Raw genomic sequence first — 21,719 nt, 5'->3', positions numbered from 1 at the left:
AAAGTGTGAAAATCAAGAGAAACTTCAGAGCGTTTGGAGTGCAGACAGAGAGATGAGGGAAACTAGCAGACCTTGTAGTGGCAGAGGGCTGGTCCTGCTGTGCTTTCTTGCGAAACCTCTGACTGCGGCGGAGCCGCTCGCTGCTTTTGATAGCAGTTTTGTACTCCGATATGATTGTTCTGATCTGCTCCTCAAAGAAGGCAGACAGCCTCAAGGTCATACTGTAAATCTGGAAAAGATGAAGAACAATGCATCAGATCCTAAAAGATTTTTTAAAAAGCTGCTGATGCCTCAGAACATTCTCAAATGTTAAGCCGGGGGAGATTTTCAACAGAATTTAACGTTCCCTGTAAAACTGCGTGTAGCCCCTACCTTGGAACGTTTGTTGGGTGTGTAGGCTTTAGCATTGGCAAATATTAAGCGTGTGTCTTTGCACAGCTCTACAGGGTTTTCATAGTGATCGTCCTCCAGGGTCCTTTTCACTGTGCCGAAGTCCATTGGTGTATCAATAATGTCGAAGTAGTCCTAAATATGCACACAAAACACAACAGACCAGATTAACATTGTTCATGGCTCAAAACAAACTTGTAGCTGTTTAATCACGTGGACTCTGCTGCTGTGTTAACTTACGGGATAGTTCTCAGGATCCACAGGCTGTCTGAAAGGCTCCGAGTCCTCGCAGTCAAATATATAGTTGAGCAGATTCTTACACTGTTCTTTCCAGGCGTCTCTGTCTGGCAGCACCTCTACAGAGTGCTGCAGATACAGCGAACAAAGTAAATGAACGTTAAAATGGTTTTTATTTCCAGTTCCTCTTACAAAAACATCTATAGTCTTATGTAGGGATGCACAATATTGGATTTTTGGCCGATATCCAATACCTATTTTTTTTTTCCTAGACCTACTTACAGAGACTACATAACTTTCTCTGCTGTGGAATTAAAATACATTATTCTGCATGGTCTTTGTCAATTTGGTCTGCTACCAAATACAGATGCCAAAAAGGAGGAAGAAAATGATGCAACACTATATAAATATACAATCTATATAAATATATATATTTTTTTAAACAGTGCCTTTTATATCGGTGAGTTATTTTGATGGAATGGCTGATGTCCGATATTTAACTTTAGCACTAATATCGGCTGATACCGATACTATGCCGATAATATCATGCATCCCTAGTCTTATGGAGTGACAATGTAGGCTACATAAAAAAAAAAAAAAAAAAAGTTAAAAACTGGATTTTTATTTAATGTCAGAATTCTTCAGATGTATTTTAGGGTTTTATCCATTTCTGCTCACCTGACGTAGTCTGTGTCCAGACGACGTTCCCGGTGCTTCTGTATCTTCTTCCTAAAAGAAGAATCAAATTCAGAGTTTTTTAAATGCCAATCAGTAATAATATAATCATTTTCTAATAGATGGAAAAGATCCAAAACAAAACACACGCTTGCTTGGAGAGGAGCCATATTACAAAACTATTTTTATACAGATCACAATATAAAAATTGATATAAAATCACTGTATGTTCAGCTAAATTCACATTCCACATCATCAGCCACAGAATGTCTCCTTGTTTCCTCTCTTGTACATAGAGTCCTTTACAGACTGCAAATTCATTGAAACTTGAAGAAAAAGTTGCCTAAGAGTCAGATCCAGACTTGCCTCATCGTAATCATCCATTTCCTCCACAGCACTGTAAATCTCCATGAGATCTGTGCACCTCAGATTACTGCTGGAGGAGGGGAGACAGGTCAGTGTAAAATATGGAAACTTATGAAATGGTATGTTCACTGTCAAATATAACCAAATCATAAAATAAGCATTCAGTAACACTTGCTTGACAAATTTCTGGAGGGCATTCGAGATGATTTTTGCAGAGTGGGCAATCTTGCTTCTTGGCTCGTTAAAAGTACGAGCGTTATGTGCGATATATCTGGCATCCCAAATTAATGCAGAGAGGCGTCTGTGAAGCATAAAATATCAGTGTTTGCCTCAAAGTAGAAAATGTTAAGATGTTTTAAAGACACCCCCCAAAAACACGACCCACTTAGATGAAAACCCACTAAAGAAACTGACCTGTAGAATCTGTTCATCAGGCGCAGCTTGATGGTGCCCAGGTCTGTGGGATAGGCAATCACAGTGCAGTAGGTGGGATACTGGACCAAGTCCACGGGACCGGAGAACGGAGCCGCAATCTCTGCATCACAAACACACAGGAGAGCGCGTCCAAGTCATGCATTATGGAATTCAGCTCATCTTTATAATAATAATAATAATAATGTCATCACAATGTCAGCACTGTATGTTTCCATACAATGGCGAAATTAGTCTCTGCATTTAACCCATCCACCACCAGGTGGTGCAGTGGGCAGCTATTGAAAGCGCCCGGGGGACATTTTGGGGATTAGACGTGCTGCCCAGAGACGCCACGTGATGTGCAGTGACTGGGGATCGAACCTGGGACTTTTATGCGACGTCAGGCAAGTAAATGACGGAAAATAAAACAAACAGAACGTGTGTTTTCTGAGTACACACCAACAGTAATAAGCTGATCGATGCCAGCGATGATGCGTTCACACTCTTGGTCCCTGCTTCTCTCGCCCCACTCCCCTGCCTGAGGCTTGTACATCAGTTCTTTCATCTCCTCGGCTGTCACAGGGATACCGCCTCCCTCCATCTCCGGCTCCTGGGCTGCACAACACGTACAAAGAAAGTTCTAAATACACAAAGAAGCTCCAAAACTCGTGATCAACTCCTGAGGGTTGTCCTTGAGAAGGCTAAAGCCAGAACGTTTATTACCATCATCTACAATAGGTTCTAAATCCCAAGGACTGAGTTTTTCTGTTTCCCCGTTGTCCCATCTGTGGAAAAACAAAACTGCCAAAAATCAACACAGTGCAACAATCAGACAATTTATTTTACTTATTCAATTTATTACGACCTAGCAAACCAAAGAAAAGTACAAAACTTGCATGTGACTTTGTAAGTGTCACCATTTTGTTATTTCAAAAACTGCATTACACACCTGACTTTGAAGCACTGGAAGAGGCTATCTGGGTATTCTGGCTGGTATGGCTCCTGACAGACAATGGTCCCAAACCACCAGGCATCATCAATCACCGAGCGAAATCGGTCATCTGTCATTTAGAAAAATAAAATAAATAAATAAATAAAAAAAAGAGGCAGAGCTCACATTGAGAGTGAATGATATCTGTCATTTATCTAAACAACTGAAGACAAACAATTTAAAACTGATTTAACAAAGCTTCCTCCGATTGCATTTCTTAATCTGTATGAAAACCTAAAGATTAAAAATACAATAAACAAAAATTAAACTGATGTACAAGACATATGAGCTGACTTACTTGGCTGCCAGTTTCTACGAAGTGCTTCATCATAACTTTGCCTCAACACCAAAAAATCTATCACATCCGGCATGTCATGATACCTGCAGAGAAAATCAGTGTCACTTAGAACAATTAATATTCAAGACCATGTCTGTGCAAAACTGATGCTAAAGGATAATAATTATTATTTATAAAGCCCTTTAAAACAACCACAGCTGCAACAATAAAATCAAGACAATTTAAACATATAAAAATAAAACAGTTAAAACATTAAGATCAATAAAAACAATAAAAACAGTGCAGAGCTAATTCAGTCTGTGCTAAAAGCCCGGGAGTAAAAACGGTCTTGGAGCAGCAACAGAAAAAGCTCTGTCCCCTCTGAGCCTCCGTTTGGACCTCGGCACCTCCAGGAGCAGCTGATCAGCTGATCTGAGGCACCAAGCAGGAGAGTATGGGTGAAGCAGCTCAGAGGTGTAGGATGGAGCAAGACCATTTAAACTTTTAAAAACAAATAAAATAACCTTAAAATGAACTCTAAAATGAACAGGCAGCCAGTGGAGTGAAGCCAGAGTTGGGATGAGGTGCTCCCTCTTTTGAACTCCAGTTAGAAGCCGAGCAGCAGCGTTCTGGACCAGCTGGAGGCGTCTGAGTGAGGACTGGTTGACTCCAAGGTAAAGAGTGTTGCAGTAACCCAGCCGAGAGGTGACGAAGGCATGGATTACTGTTTCCAGTTGCTGCTATGTTAGGATTGGCTTTACCTTAGCCAGCTGTCTGAGGTGATAAAAACTGGCCTTGACTAATCTAATCAAATTTAAAATTACTGTCTATTTTAAAACCCAAGTTAGATTAATTTAAAGGCAGTGTCAGAGGACCCAGAGCAACAGGGCAAAGTTCACAGGAGCCACTAGGGCTAAACACAATCACTTCTGTTTTATTTTAATTAAAATGTAAAAACTTTAAGGACATCCAGATTTTGATCTCTTCAAGACACAACAGAAGTGGCCTAACTGAGGGGGTATCTTTCTTTTTTAGTGGCATATAGATCTGACTATCGTCAGCATAGCAGTTTAAAAAGATCCCATGCTTTCTGAGGATTGATCCCAAAGAAAGCAGGTAAAGGGAGAAAAGCAGGGGACCTAAAATAGAGCCCTGTGGATCTCCAAAAAACAGAGGGGCAGTGGAGGATTCAGAACCAGCTCAATAATACATTCTACAAAAAATTGATCAAATGAAACAGAACAAACTTTATCCACAGATGAATTTCAAACATGAGCTGCCTACTTTATTGAGAACGACTTGTCGGTTATTTTGCCAGTGCCGTGATCAATAAGGGACAGTTTCACACAGCAGAGTGTTGGAGGACAAACTTCATATTTGATGCCAGTGATCTTCACAAACTCTTGGTCCTTGGGGGAGGAAAAAGAAAAAAAGAAATCTCAGTAAATATTCTGTAGAAAACGGACAACTTGTGAGATCACTAGCTACCAAAAATACTTTTTGCTCTTCTCTGTGTTAGCGCTATATTTCACAAACCAGAGGACAGATTTTATTATAACTCAGAAATTAACCTGTACAGCTACAGCTAATAAAATATAGCTAGAGCAAATCTGGTAATAACCCAGTCGTTTTTACAGATATTAGGCTGAAATGTGCTGTGGTATTAGCTAAGGATCTTCCCCAACACAAACGGTTTAAAAACTCCGGCCTTTAATTATTCGTTTTTAAGAAATCTACTGGAACATTTCAGTATAAGCTTTGATTTATACCCTCAGCTCCAGTTTTTTCCATGGCTGCTTATCTAAGTTGATGGGGTAAAGCTCACTCCGATTCACAGCCTCGACATACGCCTCGTGCCCCTGACGAAAGTAGATCACCTGACAAAGGAAAAAAAATAATCATTCTTACAACAACAACTTTGTCCACAACAGCTTTGCTTCCACACATGCTGCACAAAGTAAATGTGCTTAAAAAAACCTTGTAGGGTAAGATGTTTTCCCATCGAGTAAAAACTCCATAAACTACGATTGATCTCTGGGTTTAGTGAAGTTCTACGTTTTAAATGCAGGTGGAAAAAAAATGTGTTGCTAAATAAACATTTAATCTGGTCAATTTCTGCAAATAACTTTACAATGCAACATGTCAAATTAATTAGGTAGAAGAGTGAACACATCCATGACATGGTTCTGAAACTCCAACAACAGGAGCCACTCTCGTCACGTACCTCATCGCCCATTTGGGGAACAAACGGAGACTTCCTGGGAATGACATCAGTGATCCACGCTGACGGTCTGAACTCATTGGACACCTCCCTGTTAATAGATGGTCTGGCCTTTGGACGCTGATTAGAGCAGCATATATAAAATGTTAAGCATGAAGATGTAAGAACGTAATGTTTTTATTTACGGTTTTAAACATTCATCTATCGAGGATTGAATCTAAAACAACGTTTAATAAGTAACTAACCATTCTAGATTTACATGGAACTAGTAAACTCACCCTGGGTGAGTGACTTTTTGCTTTCTTAGACTTCTCTTTGTGTTTCTTTGCAGGTTTTTCCTCCTCATCACTTTGCTGCTTCTCCTCCTCTTCCTCATTTTCTTCATCCTCCTCCTCAGAGCTGCTGAGTTTGCGCCTTGCTCGTTTTCGTGATGACAAGGGGGTGGAGGGCTGCAGGTTTATGCCAGCATCTGCTGTCCAGTCAGAGTACTCGCTGGATGTGTGACTGTGCAGACAAAAACCTTACTTTTAACACAAGTTAAATCAGCATTACAAACACCAGACTTTGACTCAACCAGAGAAAAATACCACATGGACCACCGTCTTACACCATGCATGATGTAACAAAGGTTTGACAAGTTCAAACGTTCACAAAGAAAAAAACAAAAAAAAACACGTATTCCCACTAAAGCGAGGACTGGCTCAAGTCTATACCCTCTTGCAAAAATCATGATAAACTCAGTCCTGTGGGGAATGTTCTTTCAGTTCAATTTAGTTTAAAATATATAAATCACACACATTGTAGTAGGTCAATTTCTAGTAGAGGATAAAATTATGGAATCAGTTTGGAGGAACAGATTGTGGTCTCATGAGAAAAACCACTGCCCCATTAGTATTTTGTTGCAACCACCTCTGGCTTTACATTGACCACAAACAGGATGTGAGGTTGTGTGACCAGCTGTTTGTGTGTGCTGCTAACCCAGCTAGGGGCAAGGCTCTGTCCAGACCAGGGCTCTGCAACCTGCGGCTCTGGAGCCACATGTGGCTCTTTGGTCCCTCTGCAGCGGCTCTTTCAAGCTTTGACCATAACTAATATAAAACAGAATTTTATACGATGTTATACCCACAAAAAATACTAGTCTTTGCAGTTTTCCTGTCATTTCCTTTGCAAATATGCAGAATAATAGTACTAATACACAAAGTAAATTATACTCACTTTAACTTTATGCTTTATTTCTTCAAAGTAAAATACTCAATTACTCCATAATGAAAAAAAAAAAATCACATCTGCACAGTTCATTGTTTTAGTTTTAAAACAAATTGGCAAAAATAATATGTAAATATGTTTTTCTTTACAAGAATCCAGTCTTCTGTGATGGACCTGTCCAGGGTGTCCCCTGCCTCTCACACAGTGACTGCTGGACATGGGCACCAGTGACCCCCTCAACCCAAAAAAAGAAGAAGCAGATGGATGGATGGAGTCCAGTCTTTTCTTTGGTTTCAAAATGTAAAAATATCAATAAATGTTAACCATTGGATGGTTTTAGTTTTATAATTTCACACCTACTGGCCAGAAAAACCCCATCTAAAACACTTAAAGTGGCCCATGGGCCACCAGTTAATAATGACAATTGTAGCAGGTTGCGGCTCTGGACACGTTTAATTTAGTGAACGAAAGGGCAGAAATGGCTCTTTTGATCGTAAAACTTACAGAACCCTGGTCCAGACAGACTCTCCCACTGACTGTGGAGGCTATTTCTCCAACTTACAACAGCAGGGGTCTCCCAATCCCTCAAGGTGAGAGCACACTCCACCAGGGGCGTAGCAACTTCCTGGGCCATATTTAGAGGGGTGCCCGTGAGTGACACACAGTATGTGCTGCAGCCAGCTGGTCTTCACCACACACATTTGTTTGGTTTTATCATTTGGATATAAGAGCCCCTCCTGTGGCTCACTCTGTTCTCTGCTCTGGTCTGAGGTGCTGCACTAGCATGACGTATTTGACCCAGGATGGATGGCTGCTCTGTGGGACATTTATTTTTGTCCCATACGTCACGTATTATACAGAGTGAATCGACTGAAAGGAAACGTCATCAGGATTTCCCCTACCATTATTCAAGGAGGGTGCCCCACCCTGTCAACAGAACCGAGCGCCCCGCCTACCAAATCCCCCCCATGCAGCGCCACCACTTCCGGACAGGGAGGTTAGCAGTCCAGATCTGACTCCAAACAGCAAAAACCACACGCAATACAAACGTGGTGATCTGCTACCCCACAGTCCCACTGATAACTGCCAGCACTAGCTTGGCGCTACGCTAGCACCCTGCTTTGTGCATCAGCTCTCCAAGGTGTGTGCGATCAAGACTAAGGTCGTTGTCACACCAGATAGTTCGGTAGACTCGGTTCGGGACCAATATTCATGAGCTTTTGTTTACATTTGAGCTGGTGAGTTTGCATTCAAACTGCACTGTGCAGTCGAGTCAACCTGTTGAACCAACCTGTTCCCCCTCTCGCCTGTGGGGGCGCTGCACCAAGAACTACTGAAAGAAACAACAAAAACCTCTGAAGACACGTCTTCTTCTTCTGTAAATAAAAATAAAAACGAAGTGGCATCAAGTTTTAGCAGTTTTAGGAGTTATATTTTGTCATTTTTCAAAAATGGACTTAGCATGAGCAGAAGATGAGACAGAAGACCATGGAGAATATTGTTTTCCACACAAGGCAGCTGACGGCTCCATATAAGGTCAGAGAAATGCGTGTTTGTTTACCCTGCGGAGCGGGGCTCGGTCTGTTTACATTCACACTGCACTCGAACCGTGCTGGAGTTCGCTTCTACCGGACCGAGACCTAGGTTTTAGCCCGGGCCAGAGTTCGCCTTTTTGTTCCATGACAGAGTTCGATGGCGCGTTCACACCTCCCTAAACGAGCCGGACTTTCTAGGAAAACGAGCTAGAGTTCGATTAAAGCGGACTAAACAGGGCTAGTGTGAATGCACCCTAAATTAAAAAAATCAAGACTAATTAGTAGATTTAGTTTGATGCAGGTGTTGTTGTTTTCAAACTACAGATTCCATCTTTTATCTCTCTACTTGACCTAAAAATGCAACAGCAATTATACTACTGGTACTTTTTACAGTTTGAGGCCAGAAGATTGGAAATTCGAAAAATCAGTTTTTTGGCATGTCTGACTTATTTAGTTTTTACAACAAAATTAAACAATTGCAAGAATATTCTCCAAAAGGGGCGATTCCAAATGTTTTGCCAAGGGTTGTGTATAGGGTTATACCTTGAAGTGTCACTGTTCCACTCCTCCTCATCATTAGAGGAGTCCAGCTCACTACCATCCAGTTCATTTTCCTGAAAATAAATAAATAAATCTCAGAAGTTTGTATCTCACAATTTCACACAGTCACAAGGAGTGGTAACGGAAATACCTCGGAGTGTACGTCTGAACTGGCTGTTTCCTCTCCCTCTTCACACGAGAATTCGATCAGTTCTGGTGAACCTTTGCGGCCATGGGTTCTTTTTGCAGGAGGCTCATCGTCTGAATCATCCTGAGGACAGACGGGACCGGATAAGCGCTCATTCAAAAAATAATAAAATGTTTTGAAGAAATTTGGAAAGGATATAAACCATCACATTCTGTTACGCTGAAGTAATATTTTGAGCAACGTGACCAACATGTGGACTGTTGCAGGGAAAACATTTTGTATCCATGTTGCATTTTTTTAATTCTAGAATGCAAAATTAGTGACTGGCATATATCTTAGGTCTTCTAATGTATATCTTAGTTTAGATCTCAGATCCTTATTTACCGTTTCTTTTTACACTTTATATTTTTGCTATAGTTTGATGTAACTGGGACCCTGTGTACACAGTTTCATTCCACTACATGCACCACATGTGATGCAAATGATAATAAAGAAACTGACTCTGAATAGTAAAACACAAGAGTTTAACAAAACCTTTACTACACTCTTTAAACATTATTCTACACATAATTCAAACTGCTGCTGAAGCCCATCTGGTACAGCGGTCACCCTGTAAAAGAGATAAAGGGGTTTGATTCCCAGCTCCTGCAGTGTGTCAAGACACTGAATCACATATAGAAAGCAATGGATGTGTGTGTGTAAACTTGAGAAGATTAAAAAAGCTGGAATATTTATAATAATAATGTCATCACATTGTCATCACTGTACGTTTCCATACAATGGCAAAAATAGTCTCTGCATTTAACCCATCCACCACCAGGTGGTGCAGTGGGCAGCTATTGAGGGTGCCAGGGGGGCATTTTGGGGATGATGTGTGCTGCCCAGAGACACCACGAGGTATGCAGTGACCGGGGATCGAACCTGGGACTTTCGGGTCCCAAGCCAGCAGCCCTGCCTCTGCACCATCTCGGCCCCCATAAGATGGCTTTAAAAGGAGATACCTACCCGGCAGCTGTAGAAAACACGTCTCTTCTTTGTATTGTACAGAAGCACCTCCTCATCTCCTCTGACTAGTCGAATGTCCTCCTGATTCCTGAAAAAAATATTTCTACAATGTTTATCTTGAGAAACAATACGAAAAAGGTGGGGAAAGTACAACATCAAATACACCAAAAGTATACCAATAATCTTAAATCACACCCTAAATGATAAATGCTTCTGGTCATAACCTATTTAAAAAAAAGTAGCATTTCTTGTAGGAATGTATATTACATGCATTTCTAATTTTAAATAAAGACTACAGGCCCTGGTAGCACTCAAGTGTGTATTGGGGATGACTTTTAGCTACCACCATACCAAATGTTAGCTTGCTTCAGGTATAGCCATGTTAGTGTTTGTTACAAGTGATCAACTGTAGCGGCCCTCAATTCAGGCTAACTCATAAAGTTCTTAGTTTAGATGTATATTTATTGATTAGTTCTCTGACTATTAAGTTTGTAGCTGCTGTAAGCCACAAAGATCTACTGAAAAGTACTATAAAAAGTGCTCCATATATTTAAAATGTTTCCTGGAGGATCACTATTTTAAAGGTGTTCCAATCAGGCTTCAAATCACTCCCCAGCACAGAGACTGCTCTACTGAAGGTCTTTAATGACATTTTCATAGCCACGGATGCAGGTGATTCTGTGATCGTCTTACTGGACCTTACATCTGCTTTTGACACCATCGACCACGAGCTCCTGATTTCTAGGCTGGAGCAGTGGGTGGGCATCACAGAATAAGCCCTCAAATGGTTTAGATCCTACAGAACCATTTGTGGCAACATCAAGGATTTTATTTCAACATCGGCAGATCTTCGCTGAGGGGGTACCACAAGGGTCCATTCTGAGTCCTCTTCGCATTTCTTTATACATGCTGCCACCAAGTCCTATTTTTCATAAACACGGCATACTTTTACATTTTTACGCTGATGACTGTCAAATTTACTTCCCTCTGAAGCACAGTGGTGCACGTTCTATCCAACCTCTTCTTGACTGCCTGGCTGACCTAAGGGACTGGATGGCTTTAAATTTCTAAAGTTTTAATGAGAATAAGACTGAAGTCATGCTGTTTCCTCCTAATGACAATCAAGAACCATGGTATCAACCTTTCCTCTCTAGCCCCATTAGAGAAACAAACAGTCACTAATCTGGGAGTGATAATGGACCCTTCCATGAAACTTGATCAGTTCTGCCCCCTCCTATTTCACTGATCTGCTGCAGCCATATGTCCCACAGCGCTCTCTGAGGTCAGCAGACCAGATGCTTTTATTGGTTCCAGGCACTCATTTTAAGCCCAGAGGTGACAGGGCCTTCTCTGTTGCAGGTCCAAGACTGTGAAATGACTTACCATTACATGTCAGGCAGGCTCCCTCTCTCACTGTTTTTAAGCCTGTATGAAAATTCAGTTTTATTCCCTGGCTTTTGACACTGTGTGAGTTATCTTAATTTCTCTGTATTCTATAATGTTAGTCATTTAGTTCTTATCTTAACCCATTTGGATCTATTTTATCCTGTGTCCTTTGCTTGTTCCGTTTTTGCTGTACAGCACTTTGGTTGGCCTTGTTGCTGTTTAAAGTGCTTTATAAATAAAGTTGTATGATATGGTATAAATTTGAGGTAAAAAAGTAAAACTGAACCTATAGCTGCTGGGTGCCAGTTCCGGTACCACAACCCTGCGTCTCCAGGCCTGCAGGTCTCTCTCAGTGGCCATCTGGCTGCGAGGAGCATTTTGATGCATTTGTCTTACGCCCTCTACTTGCCCGCTGCGGCGCAGACCCACGTTTGGGGGGGACTGCACATCTGCTCGGTCATTTACAGACACTGCAATTAAAGAAAAATAAATACGAGTGCTTCGGGAGTACGGTCATGGGTATTGTATATGTCAACAAAAATGATCCAGAGTAACACTTCCATACCAATACCTCTGCGAGGTGTGCTTGGTGCTGGTGCCAACACTGGGCCGTGGGCTTCAACTTGCCCTTCTGGTCCAGCTCCGGACCTCGTTGTCACATCTGCATGAGGCTGGCTCTGCCGATCTTGTTGCTGCTGGAGCTGTCGGATGGCCTCGTCCAGGAGGCTGCTGCGTCTTACTGTGATCGCCTCGTGCTCTGCAGTCTGCTGGCTGATGACCTGCTCCACCACCTCACCATCACCTGAAGAAAACCAGAAATCAAAACATGAAGATTTAGAGGTATTTTGTTTATAACATGAACAGTGGAGAATTTTAAAATGATCCAAAACAATTAGGATGCGTTTTCTTTTAATCTTGTTGGCTAATGTCTTACTAAATGGGTAATTACCATAAAAATAGGGCTACAGGATGTGAGAAAAACTTGTGACATGCAATAATATAGTTTATTATGATGATGAAAGTATCAATTCTAATAAACCCACACAAAACCAACCACATATATCATTAGTATACAGAACACAAATGAATGAATAGTACTTGAAATATAATAACCTTTGAATTATTGCAGTCCAGGCAGTTTTTTTGATATTGATACTGCTATGACAATAACATCGAGTATAATGTGCAGCCCTACTGAATAATTTATCTAAAAGCAAGTTTTTATAAGAAAAAAAGGTTTACTTTGGTCATACAATGAAAAATAAAATCTTACTGGTGGCTACGTATCCTAACTGAGGAACCAGGTGCTCGGCAGCAATGTTCTCCCTCCCAGGGACAAGACGCTGGTATCTGAAATAAGGTCAAATATTAAATTTTTAAAATACTGCAGAGTTTATTTGAAAGAAAAAAAAGAATGGCGGTTATTATAAGAAAAATGATTTGACTTTACAATTATATACTGTACCAAAAAGGTAGATGTGCACAGAGAGTATGTATTTATAGTTAACTGAACATAAGGAAAAGGTTAAACAAGTAAAGAGAAGTTTTTGTAACTCAGATGATGTGAAGGACTGACTCAGGATCTCAAGCAGAGAAACTGTAGTTGACTCAGACAAATTAAAGAGACCAAGCTCAGAGAAATGACTGATCTCACTAGAATATCTAAGAAAATGAGTCACATTCTTTTACATGCAGCCTTTTTTAATAAAATCATGTTGCTTACATTAAACTCACTGTGCTGAAAAAACAAAATGTTATCAAAACAAAACCCAAAAACACCACTCGATTTTCAACGTACATTATAGTTTATATCCATAGAATAGTTGGAAAAGGGAGAAAACTTTTAGCAGACCTGAAAATCTTAAAATTAAAAAAGGATCACTTGTCATGCGAGTCTTCAGCCAGAATCTCACTCAGCTGCTACTATTGGTGACAAACTGAAAGACATTTGCTAAATAATGATACAAAATGTCTGCAGTGGGTCTCAATGTCCTTGTGAGTGGCAGAGCCTTGGTTCCTTGTTATTTAAATTTTAAGTCTGCTCAAAAGTCAGCGAGACAAATTTTCTCTAGTCGGTCATCTGAAAACCATCTCAAACCCTCAGTTCAGTTTCCTTAAATCCATAGTTCTCACTAAACTTCTGTATTTTTGTGAATTACCACCTTGTTTTGCTCTTGTGTGAAAACTTGTAGGTATTTGTAACCTGATATTATAAGCAGTGTTTGTGGGAGGAAAAAGACTTCAGCCACAGTGCAGCATTTCTCTTGAGCTTCATGCAAGGTTTCCTCCTTGAGCTCATCCACCTGTGTTACTGTTGGACAGGTGCGCCGCTGCAGTCAAACTCCATATCTGACACAGTCCCTGGAGTGAGTCACGCCAGAGTGGGCTGAGCACTTTGTCAGCTAAGCTTGCCTTCACAAATAAGTGGGAAAAAAATGATGAAAAGTAGCATTTTACTGTGGTCATTGAGCAGCAACAGCTCTGTGATGCCCCAAAATGTCTGTGTGCACACACCACACTTATTAATAGCTTCTTATATTTATTTTTGTATTTTTTTTTTTTTTTTTACAAATTTTCTTTAAATCCTGCAATCAGGAAGTAAACTTGTTTTTACCACAGACTCTTGGTGCAGGTCTACTGAACTACAGGTGCTGGTCATAAAATTAGAATATCATGAAAATGTTGATTTATTTCAGTAATTCCATTCGAAACGTGAAACTTGTATATTATATTCATTCATTACACACAGACTGATATATTTCCAATGTTTATTTCTTTTAATGTTGATGATTATAACTGACAACTAATGAAAATCCCAAATTCAGTATCAGAAAATTAGAATATTACTTAAGACCAATAAAAAATATATTTTTAGAAATGTTGGCCACCTGAAAAGTATGAACATGAAAAGTATGAACATGAAAAGTATGAGCATGTACAGGATCAGTACTTAGTTGTTGCTCCTTTTGCCTGGATTACTGCAGCAGTGCGGCGTGGCATGGAGTCGATCAATCTGTGTCACTGCTCAGGTGTCATGAGAGCCCAGGTTGCTCTGATAGTGGCCTTCAGCTCTTCTGAATTGTTGGGTCTGGTGTATCACATCTTCCTCTTCACATTATCTCATAGATTTTCTATGGAGTTAAGGTCAGGTGAGTTTGCTGGCCAATTAAGAACAGGGATACCATGGTCCTTAAACCAGGTACTGGTAGCTTTGGCACTGTGTGCAGGTGCCAAGTCCTGTTGGAAAATGAAATCTGCATCTCCATGAAGTTGGTCAGCAGCAGGATCTAAAACTTCCTGGTAGATGATGTGTTAACATTGGACCTCAGAAAACACAGTGGACCAACACCAGCAGATGATATGGCACCCCAAACCATCACTGACTGGAAACTTGACACTGGACCTCAAGCAACGTGGATTCTGTGCCTCTCCTCTCTTCCTCCAGACTCTGGGACCTTGATGTCCAAAGGAAATGTAACATTTACTTCTTCAGAGAACATAACTTTGGACCACTCAGCAGCAGTCCCAGGCGAGACACTTCTGATGTTGTCTCTTGTTTAAGAGTGGCTTGACACAAGGAATGTGACAGCTGAACCCCTTGTCTTTCATACTTCTGAGCCAGGTGGTTCTTGAAGCACTGACTCCAGCAGCAGTCCACTCTGTGAATCTCCTCCACATTTTGGAATGGGTTTTGTTTCAACATCCTCTCCAGGGTGCGGTTATCCTTATTGCATGTACACTTTCTTTTCTACCACACCTTTTCCTTCCCTTCGCCTCTTTATTAATGTGCTTGGACACAGAGCTCTGTGAACAGCCAGCCTCTTTAGCAATGACCTGTTGTGTCTTGCCCTCCTTGTGCAAGGTGTCACTGGTCATCTTTTGGACACTTGTCCAGTCAGCAGTCTTCCCCGTGATTGTGTAGCCTACAGAACTAGACTGAGAGACCATTTAAAGACCTTTGCAAGTGTTTTGAGTTAATCAGCTGATTAGAGTGTGACACCAGGTGTCTTCAATATTGAACCTTTTCACAATATTCAAATGTTCTGAGATACTGAATTTGGGATTTTCTTAGTTGCCATAGCTTAACTAACATCTTATGGAGTTGATGGCTCCATAATGTGGAGGAAATGAACCAAACACACTGTTTTTATACACATGTGTGTATAATCAACATTAAAAGAAATAAACATTTGAAATATATCAGTCAGTGTGTAATGAATGAATATAACATACAAGTTTCACTTTTTGAATGGAATTACTGAAATAAATCAACTTTTTCATGATATTCTAATTTTATGACCAGCACCTGTACCAGATGTGTGCTGCTTGCTGAGAAAGAACAACCTACGTTGCTTTTTTTTAGGCTTTTGGGCATTTGAGGCAAAATTATTAATCATTTTCAGAGCCTTTCTTCTGCCTTGGGCTCCGAGAAGTTTGAGAAAACTTCAGAGGCTACAGCCTCGAAAGCCCAGATTTAACTTGGTGACATTAAGAAAGGTGAACAAAGCCCCCCCCCCCCCCCCCATTATTCAAAATTGAAGACAAATTACTTGTTTGTGCTGCCATGTTTTATTTTTGAATGTAGAGTCTGTGCAGTAGTGAAGAGCTACTTGAATCAATAAAAAACACTTGTAGAAGAAAATATCTGAAGTGCACTTGTTTTTTTTTGTCACAAAATTGTCCCATTAAATTATGTGGAGGGGCAGGACTTACTAATTGTACAGTAGCCAGCCACAAGGAGGTGCTGGTCCTTTGTAGCTTCAACTTTCAGCATGGGGTCCTGCCTCTTACTAGCTGAAGATGAGTATTAGTAACTAATAAAAACTGGTCCTAAATATGAACAAATTATAACCTGAAGAGAACATTTTGGAGCACTCCAACACTGCAGCTGAAAATATGCACACAACTTTGAGTTGCTGCCAACTACTCACAGCCCAGCAAGTTACTGGCGTTTGTAGTTTCAGGTCAATCAGAACAAAGACATTATTGTTCAAGGTCTTTACCTTGGTGGGTGGGGGTTTCCATCTACATCGACCAAGAATGGCGGGGGCATGAGATGAGGTGCCTGCTGCGTCTGCTCGTCCAACACGAAGCCGTTAGCATCCCGAATGAGCGGCCTGTAGTCCGTGTGGAAAAACACCTGGTCTGGAAGCTGCAGGGACCAGGACAAGCAATAATTTCAAAAACAGCTCGACTTTGCTGCTCTGCTTTACAAAAATGCTTGCAAGTCAAATTAAACACTTGTTTTTGACTGATGGTGCAGCATTTCAAAGAAAGTCTCAGATAGAAAAATGCAACTATGCGTCTTGCCTTTTCGTAGGGTTTGGAACTGCCAAAGCCAAAGATGAGCAGATGGCCGTGCGAGTCTGTGCAGGCGAAACGTTGACCGTCAGGAGTGAATTTGCAGTCAAACACGGCTCCATGACCCTGACCTTCAATCTGGATGAAAATAATCCTATTTATTTACAAGAACATGACAGAAGAAATGTTTTTTTTCTAATACTTGAAATACGAGACACAGAATGTTCTAGTCCCCAAAAAACAAAATCTTCCTCTTCTTTCAGCTGTTCTCTTATCAGGGGTCACCACAGAAAGCAACCCCTCCATCTCACTCAAACAAAACAAATTCACATTTTGTGTACTTGTCTGATCTACATGTAGGAGGCGCAGACCGTATTTAATCACTGAACTACAAAAAACACGAAGTCAAACACTTGGTGAAAAACAGACCAGTTGTGTTTAAAACAAGTCAACTTCTGTTCTGCATGTAAACATCTGTTATCGTTTGCATCATGCTATGCCCTTAAATAATTTTAATGAAAGAATTTAATACAGTGGCGGCACGGTGGCTCAGTTGGTAGAGCTGTCACCTCTCAGCGAGAAGGTTGACGGATCGAATCCCGGTCCGGGGGCCTTTCTGGGCGGAGTTTGCATGTTCTCTCCGTGCATGCGTGGGTTTTCTCCGGATGGTCCGGTTGCCTCCCACAGACCAAAAACATGCATGTTAGGCTGATTGGTAACTAAATTGGCCCTAGGTGTGAGTTAAACGGTTGTCTCGTTTGTCTCTATGTGTCCCTGTGATGGACCTGTCCAGCGTGTCCCCCACCACTCATACAGTGGCTGCTGGACATGGGCACCAAGGGATGGATTTAATAAAAACTTTATTCTTGTAACACCACATGCCCGTGCAGAGCGCTCGTGTACCATGTTGAAGTAATGCTGCGTGTTTGTCCCTCGCTGCAGATCCCAGATGAAGACGTTCCCATCGTGGCCAGCAGACAGGATGATCCTTGGATCAAAGGGGTGCGGTTCAAGGACAAACACCTCAGCCTCATGGCCCTGGACACAAATGTTCAGTGGTTTCAATTTGCCAACGTTAATTTACACACTGTGGAAAAGAAAACAGTGAACAGTTACTTTGAGGACATGTAGCAGCTGCCCCGTGTAGGAGTTCCACACTTTGAGGAGATGGTTGTTCACAGCAGTGACGACTGTACTGTCATGACGATCCCAGGCTACCATGGTGACTTTGGGTTTAAAGTAGTTTTCTTCTTCACTCGTTGGTTCAGCACTGAGAGGGAAACAGAACATTATTAGCAAAAACAGGTGTAAAATACTTCCCCGAGTCATTTTACACCAGTAACTTACAGGCTGTAGCTGCTGATCATTTCTGAGTGAACAAGGGTTTGCTTAAAAAAAAAGTTGTATTATTTTGTGTGCTTTCTTTCATTTTGCCAAAGAATAAAAAATAAAAACACTTTGTCTTCCATAAGTCTAAAAAAAAAAAAAGTAAAACGTGGTAATTACTTAGCTCAAGACTGAACAACTGTCAATAAGGACCACTTGCTTGTTTTATTTAAGTCAAACGTGTGCAGAGATTATTTTGTCTGAATTTACACAAGACATCCTAAAGAAGTTAAAACTTAGACTTATAATTCAGTACGGTTTAATATTGGTAAATTTAAATATGTACAGACAAATGTGCATATTTAAACAGCTGTAGAGGATTTATATGTTGGAGCAAACTTAGAAAAACGAATAATAAACAAAAACTAGAAAGTTCAGTGTGCGTGTTTTCTTTTTACTATCAATCCACACAAACTTGATCTAAATGTCTGGATAATAAGTACATTTGAACTTTAAAAACCTTTTCTCACTAAATTTCTAGGAGTGACGATCATCTTTTATTTGAAAATCACTGTGCGTCTACAAAGGACAAAGCAAACATTATTGAACCATGACATCTACCATATTTTCCGGCGTACAAGTTGCACCTTTTTGCATAAATTTGAAAGTCCTGCAACTTCTACACCTAAAAGACAAATATACGTTGTTTTCCCATATTTATAACCTAATTTTTGACTTTGAAATGTTCATACAGACATGAACCAGTAAAAATTAAGAGGGCCCTCTAGTCTTTTATATGTTGTTCCTCTATCCCGCTCCAGAGCTCGCAGTCGGAGCCTTAGATCCCGCTCTGGCAGTGCAGCGAGGAGGAACACCATCGCCCAGACAAAATGAAGCCGTTTTGACCATTAAAGTGCATTTATTAAGGAAAAGTTCAACTGAGACACACCTTTGCTATAATGTTGAGCAAACAATTAATTGTTTTTAAATGTTAATCTTGTTAAATAAATTATTGTTAAAGTCTTCCTGTGCATTTGGCAGCCAATCCATTTTTGGCCACGTTTCCAGGTGGTGAGTGGTGACGCATAAGAAAGGGACTTATTTATGTTTTTTTCCCACTTTAGACTTTTTTGGACTGATGCAACTTGTACAGCAGAAAGTACAGTATTTGTGAAAAGAAGTGTAGAAGTAAAAACCTGACCGGGACTTGATAGTCAATACTAAATGATTGAGTCAAGACAATCTGACAACTGAACAAACATTTGGATAAACCTACTTCTCAGCCGACATCGGCACGTTTTACTTAGAAGCTTCTCTCGTTCTGGCCACAATAAGAAAAAGTACAGTAGTCCCTCGCTACTACACGGTTTGTTTGTCGCTGACTTGCTCCATCACGTTTTTTCAAAGTAAGACAGGACATGACACACAACTGGCTGATCAATGGACGAGCCGCACGAATGGAATTCTATCAGGCCGTATTGGAAAGTAACATCAGGTTTGGAATGTCAGCGTGGTACGGTAATCTCTCTGTGCAACAAATCTCAACTTAGTCGCATGGTACAAACTACTATGAAGGTGATAGGAAGGACTGATCGCCCCTCCCTGCAGTCTATCTATGATGAGTCCGTCCTCAGACGTGCTCGCAGGGTACCGTCTGACCCCGCTCACATCCTCCTCACAATGCGAACCGTTACCATCTGGAAAACGGTTTAGAATCTCTGGTTGTAGACGGAACAGATTTTAAAAATCATTTGTACCTACATCAATCAGATTGTTAAATAAAGTAGGCATATAGTTTTTTGTTATGCAATGATGTTCTGGTCTCATTGTTGTGTCTTTTACTTGCTGGAATGTATGTGCAATTTGCGTTTTTATTGAATCATGTGTTTTTATCGAGTATTAGGTACATGATTTTATTGTTTGTAGTGTATTTAATTGTGGAAGAAGCTTCGTTTAGCGCACGATGTCCAAGACAAATTTCCCCTTGGGGACAATAAAGTATATACATCTATCTATCTACTACTTGTACTACTATTCCTACTTCACGTTTTACACTTAATGTTTATCTTCAGGGTACGGATCACCCGCAATAAACGAGGGATTACTGTACCACAGCAAGAAAAGAGCCATTTAACCCAGACGAGAGACTCGATCCATACCCAGGAAGAGAAGCAGACATGTTGAGCAGGATGCACCTCCATCTCTGCCGCTGATGCAGCTTCCAGATTCGTGCAGTTCCATCCCGACTTCCACTCACAAACCTGAGACAGGACGATACATCTCTCAGCTTCCTCTGTACAACGCTACATTTAACAGTGTTGATTCACATCACACACACAGTGCAACAATGAAGGCAGAAGATACAAACCTTTCACCTGAATGACAAAACTGGATGCTGTCAACTTTGTCCTAGAAACAGAAAACATACGGACAGAGTTTGTGTCAAGTGAAAAACTGTGAAATGGTAAGTTCATGTTAGAATGTGTACAGTTATAATGTTACACAACCAAAGTCAGCTTACTGTGTGCTCGTGGAGTTCTGATACCTTCTCTGGACTACCGTTTCCTAAATAATATATCCTAATGACATCATCTGTACTTCCTGTTGCTAAGAACATCCCACCTTAAAATGAAACCATTAAAAAAAAAAAAATTAGTTTTGTGCGCACAAATCAGATTTCACAAAAAGATTCAAATTCAAAAAAAAAAAAAAAAAAAAAAACCTACTTGTGAAATTAAATGAACACGAGTTTCAGGTTTGTTCAACACTTACAACTACGGTGGCCCTGAGGTGTAAATGAGCAACATTTGAAAAAACAGAATTACGTGTGAAAAAAACGGAATTACATTAAGCTAAAGCGGAAGTGGCCAGAATCACTTTGGGAAAAACAGAATTACACTTGGGGCAAAACGGTGGCACAACTGGTAGAGTTGCTGCCTCTCAGCAAGTCGGTCCCTGGTTCAAATCCCGGTCCGAGGGCCTTTCTGGGTGGAGTTTGCATGTTCTCTCCGTGCATGCGTGGGTTTTCTCCGGGTCCTCCGGCTTCCTCCCACAGACCAAACGCATGCATGTTAGGCTGATTGGTAACTCTAAATTGTTCCTGGGTGTGAGTGAGAGAGTGAATGGTTGTTTGTCTCGTTTGTCTCTATGTGTCCCTCTGATGGACTGGAGACCTGTCCAGGGTGTCCCCCGCCCCTCGCACAGTGATTGCTGGACATGGACACCGGCGACCCCCATGACCCAAAATGGAAGAAGCGGGTAAAAGATAATGGATGGATGGAATTACATTTGAAAAAAAAAAAAAAAAACAGAATTACATTAAGCCAAAGTGGACAGAATCACATTTGAAATAACAGAAATGGATTAAGCAAAACAGGCAGCACGGTGGCGCAACTGGTAGAGCTGCTGCCTCTCAGCGAGCAGGTCCTTGGTTCAAACCCCGGTCCGGGGGCCTTTCTGGGTGGAGTTTGCATGTTCTCTCCATGCATGCATGGGTTTTCTCCGGGTGCTCCGGTTTCCTCCCACAGACCAAAAACATGCATGTTAGGTTGATTGGTGACTCTAAATTGTCCTTAGGTGTGAGTGAGAAAGTGAATGTTTGTTTGTCTCGTTTGTCTCTATGTGTCCCTGTGATGGACTTGCGACCCGTCCAGGGTGTACCCCGCCCCTCGCACAGTGATTGCTGGACATGGGCACCGGCT

The 21,719-nt window shown here is 41.0% G+C and overlaps 1 protein-coding gene across 1 annotated transcript in view; it reads right to left on the bottom strand.

Moving 5' to 3' along the window:
• Positions 1-21,719, bottom strand: part of brwd1 (bromodomain and WD repeat domain containing 1) — a 40,732-nt gene that overhangs the window by 6,331 nt on the left and 12,682 nt on the right. Inside the window, exons 11-38 of the mRNA XM_037677458.1 lie at positions 20,540-20,640; positions 20,387-20,427; positions 20,178-20,279; positions 17,809-17,962; positions 17,596-17,730; positions 16,702-16,830; positions 16,395-16,543; positions 12,665-12,741; positions 11,963-12,193; positions 11,678-11,861; positions 10,006-10,093; positions 9,004-9,123; positions 8,856-8,926; positions 5,850-6,075; positions 5,575-5,691; positions 5,120-5,227; positions 4,635-4,759; positions 3,372-3,454; positions 3,032-3,143; positions 2,806-2,867; positions 2,542-2,697; positions 2,083-2,203; positions 1,844-1,969; positions 1,669-1,735; positions 1,306-1,356; positions 631-756; positions 373-525; positions 72-229 (exon numbers count right to left, since the gene is read on the bottom strand). Coding sequence (XP_037533386.1) covers positions 72-229; positions 373-525; positions 631-756; positions 1,306-1,356; positions 1,669-1,735; positions 1,844-1,969; positions 2,083-2,203; positions 2,542-2,697; positions 2,806-2,867; positions 3,032-3,143; positions 3,372-3,454; positions 4,635-4,759; positions 5,120-5,227; positions 5,575-5,691; positions 5,850-6,075; positions 8,856-8,926; positions 9,004-9,123; positions 10,006-10,093; positions 11,678-11,861; positions 11,963-12,193; positions 12,665-12,741; positions 16,395-16,543; positions 16,702-16,830; positions 17,596-17,730; positions 17,809-17,962; positions 20,178-20,279; positions 20,387-20,427; positions 20,540-20,640 — 3,373 coding nt within the window. The remainder of the gene's footprint in view (positions 1-71; positions 230-372; positions 526-630; positions 757-1,305; positions 1,357-1,668; positions 1,736-1,843; positions 1,970-2,082; positions 2,204-2,541; positions 2,698-2,805; positions 2,868-3,031; positions 3,144-3,371; positions 3,455-4,634; positions 4,760-5,119; positions 5,228-5,574; positions 5,692-5,849; positions 6,076-8,855; positions 8,927-9,003; positions 9,124-10,005; positions 10,094-11,677; positions 11,862-11,962; positions 12,194-12,664; positions 12,742-16,394; positions 16,544-16,701; positions 16,831-17,595; positions 17,731-17,808; positions 17,963-20,177; positions 20,280-20,386; positions 20,428-20,539; positions 20,641-21,719) is intronic.

The sequence above is a fragment of the Nematolebias whitei genome, chromosome 6, assembly GCF_014905685.2.
Source record: "Nematolebias whitei isolate Nwh7 chromosome 6, NemWhi1, whole genome shotgun sequence".
Lineage (NCBI taxonomy): Eukaryota > Metazoa > Chordata > Actinopteri > Cyprinodontiformes > Rivulidae > Nematolebias > Nematolebias whitei.
This window is presented reverse-complemented; position numbering and strand designations above follow the sequence as displayed.